The sequence below is a fragment of the Emydura macquarii genome, unplaced genomic scaffold, assembly GCF_026122565.2.
Source record: "Emydura macquarii macquarii isolate MOO-44397 ecotype Brisbane River unplaced genomic scaffold, CSIRO-AGI_Emac_v2 contig_18, whole genome shotgun sequence".
NCBI lineage: Eukaryota > Metazoa > Chordata > Testudines > Chelidae > Emydura > Emydura macquarii.
Window position 1 is genome coordinate 11,568,993 of NW_027130155.1, and position 10,724 is coordinate 11,579,716.

General features: G+C 40.8%; 1 protein-coding gene across 10 annotated transcripts in view; it reads right to left on the reverse strand.

Moving 5' to 3' along the window:
- AGFG1 (ArfGAP with FG repeats 1) overlaps positions 1-8,423 on the reverse strand; it is a 55,559-nt gene extending 47,136 nt beyond the window's left edge. For 9 of the 10 annotated variants that reach the window (XM_067559688.1, XM_067559607.1, XM_067559868.1 and 6 more), the window contains exon 1: positions 8,044-8,423. In XM_067559688.1, coding sequence (XP_067415789.1) covers positions 8,044-8,210 — 167 coding nt within the window. In that variant the 5' untranslated portion in view covers positions 8,211-8,423. The remainder of the gene's footprint in view (positions 1-8,043) is intronic. The other variant, XM_067560174.1, reaches the window with a different exon arrangement.
- Between the last annotated feature and the right edge of the window lie 2,301 nt (positions 8,424-10,724).

Here is a 10,724-nt window from a genome sequence, read left to right on the forward strand (position 1 = left end):
GGCACGTAAGTTGTCTACCAAGAGCCAGTAGCTTACTGATCATCATAGTCATTGCAAGAAGGTGACATGCCTTGGACAGACTTTCTTCAGGCAAGGGGTGGGAGTCACTGACTGGTCAAGTGTGTACTGTGTATTGCATGCATCACAATGGAGGCCTATTTGCATTACTGAGCCTGATGCTCATCAAAGAGTATGAAACTGCAGGGGAAAAAAAAACCCAAAAACCACTGACGGCAGGACAGATTGATTTAAATAATCAAGTGGAAGGTCTTAATTATAATCAACTTTTGCATTTGTATTGCAATTATTTTCTAAAGAAAGTGCATTCTCATTGGTTGATATTACCATTAAAATATGTTGATTTACAACAAAATAGAGCCCTTACACTAAAGTTGGTACATTTTTGCCTATACCTAGCAAATACTTAGGATATGCTATAATTATATAGATTAATATCTTCAGATCGTTATCAATTGCACATTTTTAGTATATTAGAAAATGGTGAATTATATTGCTTATTTACTAGATAATTAATTTGTCCTCATGGTTTGTGTTAAATTCCATTAGAATGGTAACTGGAATTTAATTGAACAGCTTATACAATTTATTTTTATTAAACAAAACAACCTTAAAATGTTTTGGACATATAAAATTCTCTTATCAAAACATGTATCACAATTACAACTAAATGAGTTATTAGAACAGAGGGATTAAATCTAGTCAGTGAATTAAACGGATTATTTCAGGACAGCCTAGAAATATTTTGACATGCCTGAATGAAAGTGACCGAAGCTTAAATCCCTAGTCTCTCATTTTCAAGAGATTTAAGAGATAGGCTGACCTACTGTGCCATATTTACAAAGCATGACCTCAAAAATTAGATTCCCCCTCTGACTCTTTCTTGAAATAGAAAAGCAGCCTTTAAATCCAAGTTTTTGATAGAAGCTTATGGATTCAGCATATTTATTGTTTATTTAAATGTTTTAAGAAATGATAAGTTTAGATAATAAGTCTTATCTTTATTTAATACATTCAGATTTTATTTTAAACAAGTTTATTTTTAAAAAGAAAATATAAATTAAATCAAAATTTATTTAAAAAAAAAAAAAAGAATCATAGTGGTTAGTGAAGACATTACCTATTCCAAAGGAGAGTACTCCACCTCCCCAAGAAGCAGTAGCTATGTCGACGGGAAAAGCCCACCCATCAACATAACGCTGTCTATCGCAGGAGTTTGGTCAGCATAACTGCGTCATTCAAGGGTATGGATTTTCAGGGGGTATAGATTTTTATCCACTCTGGCTGGGGAGTATCCTGTTTATGAATAAAGACAAAGGACTTTTGGAGCATAACTGGGAGAACTGAGGTACATGCTGAATCCTTCACAGAGGATATGAACTGTCAATGTTTTCCCTCTTAAGAAAGGAAGGTCACAGCCAACCTGGCTGAAAAACACTACAAAGACTTTGAATGACCTGAACTTCATTATACAGGAAAATATCCCGTTAATTAAGTCTAGGCTCTAGAATGCATGTTCTGATTTTATTTATATGTAACCATGTGTTTCCAATACTATTACTTACTGCCATTTGAATCTCTACCAGTTGCTAAATCAGCCTTTGCTTGTTTTATGTGCTCTGTGTTAAGTGGAGCTGTTACCTAAGGTGTAACTGGTAAGCTGGGGGAAGAGGAAGTCTGTTCCTTTGGAAGCAGAAAAGTATGAATTCTTTGAATGCCCAGTGGAACAGGGTTTGGACATTTCATGGGGATGCTCAGAGGGCTCAGGGATTGGAGGGTGCCTACTGCTAACCTGCGGAGGGACACTAAAGCCTGCACAGGCTAAGAGGGAAGTCAGGGAGCTGACACCGAGCAGCCACAGACAGGGTTTCCTCATGCAGAGGGTAGCAAGATGCCTCACAACTCTGGATACCCTTGGGAAGCATCATACTTTCACTGTTAAATAATTTGCACCAGATTTCTAGTTTAAGATTGTCTAGCTTCCACTTTTGCACTTCCAACTACTGGATCTTGTTAAGATTGTCTGCCAAATTAAAGAGACCTTTACTATCAGAAGGCCTTGTCAAATTAGGTCCTACCTACTTTTGTGAGAGCACCTTTAACACACACTAACAAATATATGTTGAATGAAGTTCTAGTATTGGAAAAAAAACCAAGAGTTTTAAACTAAGAAGTCCTTCTCCGCTGAATTGCTGGGCTTTCACTGACGAGTGATGTAGGCATCTTTAGTTCTCCACAGGGTTGGGCATTTGATCAGCCTAGAAATAACTGGTCTATTAATGTCAAAAATGGTCAAATATTTTAAAGTTCTAATTTATTAGATCAATAACAAAAGTGTAAGACTTTGGTCTTCAGTAGGTTTAGCCTCAGATAGCTACATATGCCTAGTTACAAAAATAAGTTACTTAACTGAATTATTAATTCAAAAGAATGTGAAACAATTAAATGAAGTTCTAAAAAACTAAAAGAATGGCACAATGATGCAATCAAAAAGATAGGCTGCCACATACATCAGGGCATTCTTGCTGTAATATCTGACAATATTTGACTATGGTCAGATAGGTGGTGACTTGAAATTTGTTGACCAGTCAACTGACCAGTTTGACAAGACTAGTTCTCCAGTCAAGAACCTTTGAATAGAGAAAGTATCATGCTGGAAACCATATGCTCCCACAGCATGTTTGGAACACAGAATGAGGGTTTGCAGAACAAAATGCTTAAAAATATAAAATAAAATAAACAAAGGAGAATTGGAGGTGGACGTCACTACTAAGGTTGCATGGGTGTTTTTAAGTGATTACCCACATCCCTTAATGTGTCTGGATTTCTTTTAAGTTTCACATTAACTGTACATTTCTTGCACTTGTAGTACTCATTGTGGGAATAATTACAGTACTGTAAATATTTTGTCCTCAGATTGCAGATACCTACTCTCAAGCCTAAATCCATTTTAACATAGTTTATTGGGAATGTCCTTGGTTGTTCAAAAAGTATTTAAAATTTCATACATGAATACCAGGCAAGAAATCTAAAGAGAGCAATAACTATTTAAAAAAAAAAAAAAAATTCAACACTATGCTCTGTGCGGCTCCTTAGGAGCACAAAGCAGGCCAGGCATATAACTGAATCAGGCTCTCAATTTGCAACTGATTTATCAGTTTAGCAATCTGGATATAGAACATTGCTACATTGTAATTAACATTTAAAAATATAAAAACAAAATTACCATCTTCCAGGAAGTAGGTTTCTAAGCTATTAAACTGACCACTGTAGTTATCAATATTCCATAAAATGTTGACCTATGAAAGCCTGGAAACTGATAGGGTATCAAGAGAGTATGGAGTGACTTAAAGCAACAGTGTGCAGAAGCAAATGTGGATGAGCCACATCAAAAGGAGAATGATTGAAGGTATCAGAGGAAGGCTGTCTTTGAAATCCCCCGCTTTTACATTGTTCTGATCTCCCTAATGCAGCCAGCTTCCCCACACAGTCCTTTTCCTAACCATAATCACAGATCCTAACTCTGAAAGTCACCTAGCTCCCTCACGACTATTCTCCCGCAACACCAGAAAGCAGTACCATGGGGAGAAGCAGCCATGCATGGAAAGAGCAAGAGGAGCTGTGGCAGTGAAAAAATCATCCACCTTTTCCCCAGATGCTCCAACAGATGTGTCCAATTTGCTCAGCAGGAGTCCTACTCCGATAAACCTGATCTGATCTGTAAGAGTAGGATTTCTCTGATGAAGCATGGTGGCAGATTGGCCATGGTCTGTGACGTGAATGGAGCTGGTAGCATGAGATCACAGAACCTTCAAGAGCAACAACAGTTGGGGCCATGTAAACTTGTCCCATTCATCCTCCAGTCACTGACTCATTTCAGCCAAAAGAAAGCCAGCATGTGCTTTACATGGAGGGTAAGGCCAATGATTGGTTGAGTTACCTCTGTTATCTCAACAGTTCCAGTTAAGAATGTCAGCTACTGACATAACCCTCACACCTTTTAAACAAAACCATTAGATACAGCAATTGTGAGTTACAAATAACTTCCACTTCTTCAAATGTAGCCTATGCACAAGATTTCAATGAGTTTTATCTTTAGGGACAGGTAGAAGAATGTTAGTGTTTGGCTCATCTGGGCCAAAGAAAAGGAAATGGAGATGGGGGCAGAACGGCGCTTACCCTTTGGCCCTATGGCGGCTGGCCCAGTCCCCACCGTGCTGCCCTTCCCAAAGTTTCCTCTGCACTCCCCCGGGGGGGGCACACCTCAGTTTGGGGACCTCTTATCTATATAGTTATACTGCATCAGATATCTTCAGATTATCCAAAATCAGCTTTGACAGTTTAATGCTGACAGTAATAAATGTCTGAAACACCATGCCTACCTCTGGAAATACATATTTTTCCACTATTTACATCATTTCCTTCTTCCAAAGCAATATCTGAATCAAAGTTAACTGCCACTTCAATCTGTAGAATAAGTGAACCTGAAGTTCATAATGCATTTTAGGGTTGAAATAACTGTCTCACTATACGACAAAGGAAGTCTCTTTTGAAGCAGTATTCGAGAAAACAAAAACAAAAATTGGAAGATATGAAGAAAAGTGATCTGTTCCTGCAGCGAATAAAATAGATGACACGATAAATTACATGAATAAAGTTTTACAATAAAGCATTCCACACCACAACCGCTGCAGTAGGTGTCAAAACTGTATGAATTCCAGTAATTTTAGGAAAAACAATGAGAGTCCTGTAGCACTTTAAAGACTAACAAATTTAATTTCTGCAGGCATCTGACGAAGTGGGTTGCAGCCCACAAAAGCTTATGCCTGCAGAAATTAAATTTGTTAAAGTGCTACAGGACTCTCATTGTTTTTTGCTGTATACAGACTAATACGGCTACCCCTCCAATAATTTTAGGGTCATTTTAAAGGTGGTCATATGTAGAAACTATCAGTTTAAAGTCTTGCTATATAAATGCTAAGTTATTTCTCTTCATTGCTGAATTCCACATTAAAAATTATTTTGTAGTAAGAGAAGTCAATTTGAACTATAGTTGCATTTTGACATGAATACTTTGTCTTTCAGAAGTTTCACTATGGAACAGCAAGACTTAGAGAAACAGCAGCACCAGACCTAGCTATTAGACAAGTATTACTTGTTTCATCATTTAGTATATGATGAATTCACTATGCAAAAAAGTATAATTGGATAGCTTCTTACATGAAAACTATTATGGCTAGTTCTTGATCCAGAATACATGATATATGAAGAAATTATGAGCCAAAATGAAATAGTCTGAGGCTAAGTTTATTTCAAACAAACATTACAATTGTTTAAGTCCTTTTAGTTGCTATTTACTCTATTTTTAAAAATAGTAGCCACTTCCTCAGGATTTTAACATACACTGAATGTTTAGAAACACTAGGCAATTACTTTATTAGAAGATTAATGTATCATAAGACTAAGAAGCTTTCCTTCAAAGAATATCTTAAGTCTCTTCAGGTATTTGTATGTTGTAGTGTCTACTAATGATGGCCAGACAATTAGCAGGCCACATCCTGCATGCAGTTTGATTTGCTGGTGGTGAATCCTTCATCTTATTGTAAAGTAGACTATAGACCTCAATGGTCCTTAAATAGCAGCTGTAACTAGTGAGCTAGAAGGGACCCCAAGCCACTTGCATCTCAACTGAAGACACTTTTTGTGTATCACGTGTGCTTGTGTTTATTTAAAATAGTCAGCCCGCTAATTAAAAATAGTATTGTTCTGAGTAAGTTAAATGTGCTATTAGTTTAAACAGAAGGAATGTATGCAGTCATTAAGCTTATGTACATATCTTAAAATAGTTTTGCAGATGAGCACAGATAATTTATTACTTTAGGTTGGCTGCTTTAGAGACTAAGTATATATTCAACTCTAAAGCCTGTTTTCAGCTCCACAATCTGAGTTCACTTTTCAATTTTGAATGGCTGTCACATAAATACACACATGGAGATATCTGTGCAAAACATAAGAATGAAAAGAAAAGGAAAAGCAAGATTAATTACCAGTCTAGTGGTATAAAAGGCAGCTTGTTCAAACGAAATGCAAAATGGAACTGACTAGTTTGCTTAGTTTTAAAAAGCAAAGCTACCAATATTGCACCAAGACACTTAGACTATGTCTACACTAGAGACCTTACAGCAGCACAGCTGTACCACTGCAGCTGCACCATTGTGAGGTCTCCCACTTAGTTGCTCTATGCCAAAGGGAGAGAGCTCTCCCATTGACATAATTAAACCACCCTCAACAAGCAGTGGTAGCTATGTTGGCAGGACAGCATCTCCCACCAACATACTGTTGTCCACACCAACACTTTAATGGTGAAATGTATGTCGGTCGTGTGGGGTCCCCCCCGACACATTGATCAACAGAAGCTTTACCAACAAAAAGTACTAGTGTAGACATATTGCAAACTAAGGTTATCTCCCACCCCACACACTTCTTCATTCCCATTAAATACAAAGGGCTAAGCATTGGTTATTCTGATTACTAAATTAAGTGTACAAACCCAAATCATTTAATGAAACAATATTTACGGCCTAAAAGCTGTCAGACTGCTTCCTTCATTTTTCATCCCTTAGGACTCAAACCTGTAAACATCTCCACTTGCCAAGCTTTATCCATCTGGGCAGTCTCAGTGAATCCAATACGACTACTCACATGACTAAAGTTACACAGATGTGTTTGCAAGAAATCCTTTAAAACTGACTGCTCTTCAATGCTTCTGATTTCATGCACTTGTCTTTCTGGTGGGGGATTGGAGTGAGGCAAAGGAAGATATGTACGGCTGTTGGAGCCATTATTTGTATACCACATGTGTAGCACAGCAATTAGTAAAGAATTCATTCTATATTTTGGCATAACAACTGGAAAACATATCTGAAATTTTAACAGATGATTTCCAGTGACTCTGGACAGTTTAAAGATAACGTTACCATTATCACATGAAAATTCTACCAGACTATTTCCTGAATTTTCTACAGATTAAACTTTAATCCAATATAAGAAAACCAATTCATTTATACAAGTGAACTGTATGACAGCCTGGCATTCCGTACATCTGATCATACATTATGATCCTTAATGCATCACAATTTTATGAACTAAAACATGTATCTGAAATAAAAGAATTTAATGATTTATCTTATTAAACAGGTACTTTACCAGTATTTATTCTAGAGTTAATCTTTTCATTATTTTGAGAAAAATATCTATACAAATGAGTAAAGGTTGCTTCCCTCCCAAACACCCACCTAGTATTGCTTAAAAATACATCTTCAATATTTCTATATTTTTAGTTTTAAAAATTTAAGTGATTTAGGACTCAAACCTGCAAGTGCTTGTACTAGGCTAGGGTCATAAAGCTATTCATATGAACGCATGCTTGCAAAATCAGGACCTAACTGCTCTAATCCAGATTATTAGTCTTGTATAACTCTTTTTCAAGTGGTAAAATGAATGAACCACCAAACGTGTTACACTCTACTATTAAGCAAAAATCAAAACACTAGTTAAAATTCAAGGACTTGGGAAGTTTAATGAACACATTAACGCAGACGACTAACGGATTTCTCAAGGTCTTTGCGATTAATAGTTGCTATGTCAGGCAAATATTTTGGGAGAGCGGGGGATGAGCGGGGTAGTAAAATCAAGCCCAGAGAAGTGAAACCAGACCGTTCCCGGGTTCAATCCTCCCCGGCAAACCAACCATCGCCGCTGGAGACGTTCAAACAGCCTCGCGAAGTCAGGCAGGGTTACCGACCCTCTCACAACAAACAGCCCTTCCAGCCCGACAAAGAAGGGGGATGGGGGGGGGAGGGGGAGAGACTCCACTCGCAAGGGAACCACCCACCCGAGGCAGACACCCCACGCGAGAGCCAGCCGAGATCTCTCTCCCTCCCTCCCTCCCGGCTACTCTCTGCCCGGACCCCCCTGCCCAGGGCCGTGGAGACCTGGGGCGGGAGCGGCCCGGCCCGCACTCACAGGATGCCGGAGCAGGAGGTGCACACGAAGCTGCCCACCGTCATGTCGGTGTAGGTGGGGCCGCGCTGGTCGCAGTCGAAGCACTTGCGGTTGGGCGGGAGGCTGCTCATCTCCCGCAGCAGCTTCAGGTGCTTCTCCTCCTGCTTCCGCTTGGCGCTCGCGGCCATCGCCCGGCCGGGGAGGGGAGAGGCCGGCAGGAGCCGGGCCCCGCACACACCGGGCGGCGGCGGCACGCAGGGGCCCGGGCTGAGGGAAGGCAGCGGGGGGAGGGGCCGGGGCCGCGCGCACAGGAGCTGCGGGCGGCGCTGAGGAGGCCCGTGCGGTGGCGGAGCCGGGCCTGGGGCGGCTGAATAACGAGCCTAGGCGGAACCTGCGCGACACCTTTGCGGGGACAGACAAGGAGTGGGGCCACCACGGCGGGGGTCGAGGGCGGCTTCTCTGAGAGCACTCGCTGCCTGCAGCGCCTCCTGCCGCCTCGGGGGACTCACAACTCCCCGTTCTCAACCTCACAAAGGCTGGCGGGGGAGGGGCGCTCTTACCTGCCTGGAATGGCCGAGGCGGGGAGGAAGGGCGGGGCCGGGCCCCGCGGAGAGGCCCAGTAGCAGCACGGGAGCTGACCCAACGGAGGGGGGATGTTCCTGTGGACTCTGTCAACAAAAACTAAATCACATTTTCAAACCCTCTTTTCAGAGTGGCAGCTGGGTGGGTGGGTGGGGGCAAAACATCAACAATCAAAACATTTTGACCAAGGACAACAAAAAGCCAGTTTTCATACACGTGGCATTTTGGTTAAATACCAACGTTTTTCTGCAGAAATCAGCCACTTTTCCCAAAAGTATTGTTTAGCTGACACTCCAGTTTGCTATCGAAAAGTTTTGATGGAAAATGTTCCACCCCTCAGCACTCCCCTGGTCCCAGCCCTTGCTGACTTACAACCCAGATCGGGCACACAGGAAGGTTTTCAGGAATGACTGACTTCACTGGGTCCAGGATTTCACTCCAGTGGGGCCATCATGATTGACCGGTAACAACCTGGTCTCCTCTACAGACCTATATCGGTATAACCAGATCCTTCAGGAGTGTGAAAAATCCATACCTCTGAGCAACGTCGTTATACTGTCCCATGTACGCAGCGCTATGTCAGCAGGAGAGCTTCTCCCACCGACATAGCTACCGTCTCTTAGAGAGGTGGACTAACTACACCAACGGGAGAGCTCTCTCCCATCAGCGTAGTGCATCTTCATGAAAGTGCTACAGTGGCACAGCTGCATTGGTGCAGTAGTCCCGCCCTTAGTGTTTTTAAAACCAAGTTAAGGCATCAAATTTTTTATTTTTATTTTTAAATTAATTGTTAATTTTTGTGAAAGGTGCCTGATCAACAGCTCTGGACACAGGACTCTTCGCTTTCTTCCCCAAACAAACGTGGCTCAGCCAGAGACAGTGCAAATCACAGCCTGCCCCACCACTGTGCCTGAAAGCTGATGTTGTGGGAACTACCTCTTGAGATGCAATCAAACATTGATTGGACTCTCCAACAAGAATGCCAACAAGCGTAAAATCTTAGAAATGTAGAGTTAGAAGGGACTTTAAGAGGTCACCTAGTCCAGTCCCACCACCACCAGTATGCTGAGGCAGGATTATGCATGACAGTTAGGGTCTGCTAGGATGATATTTTTCATGATGGAACCATCTGTTTAGTAGGAAAAGGACTCAGCTCACTTAGAGCCGAATTCAAATCCATAGGTGTCTTACAGATTTCAGTTGACATTGGATCAGGCCCTAATTCATTTCCCAAAGATCAGTACTCAAAAGCTACGGGCACAGCTTTTGATCACTACCAACCTGACTGGATTTACATTTTTGTCCAAGAGATTAATGGTTTTTTCAATCCCCTTAGCTATCAAGTTTCTCCAGAATCACTCTTTTTAAAATACTGTGCATCTTTCTATAGACTTTTATAGACATTCTATAGACTTAACTATATTTACATCAGAAAAGTAACACATGTTAAGACTTCAAAGAGCTATTGGTAATCAGCCTCTTACAAGCATCCAGGATATTTCCAAACTTTCAGTGGTATTCTGGCAGAGACCATGGTCAGCATTTTCAAACTTGGGATCTTATAGTTAGGCACTTTAAATCTGATCTCACTGATTTCAATGGAAACTGTGGGTGCTCAGCACTTCTGAAAATTAGGCCACTTATACTGATTTAGGTACCTAACATTAGGCATTCAAGTTTTAAAATTAAGACTCTGACAAACCATCTGTGGCAGAATGTACTTCTCTGTTCACATCCTACACACAACTGTAATAATTTTTGTATAAAGTATGCCTTGTAAGGCATCATTTAAAAACTTGTAATTTGCTGATCAATTATATCATGGCAAAATGTGTTTAGCAGCGTTATATGTGAAGTTATAAACATCAGCTGAAATCATGACTAAAAGTATGTTTTCCAGAGAAGTCTGAGGAGTGGCCAAACCAGTTCCTCAGAGACAAAGGGGAAGACGACACCTCAGCCAAGTGTAAAAAGACTGATGGATCATTACCTGCTAAGTGGATGTTCTTTGACTGGAAAGGGGACAAAGGCAAAAATGTACTTCCTAGCAAAGAAACAGCATTGAGTTGCCTTCCATACACATTGCTTGTTGCCTTGTTCCCAGCTGGAAATGCTTCTCA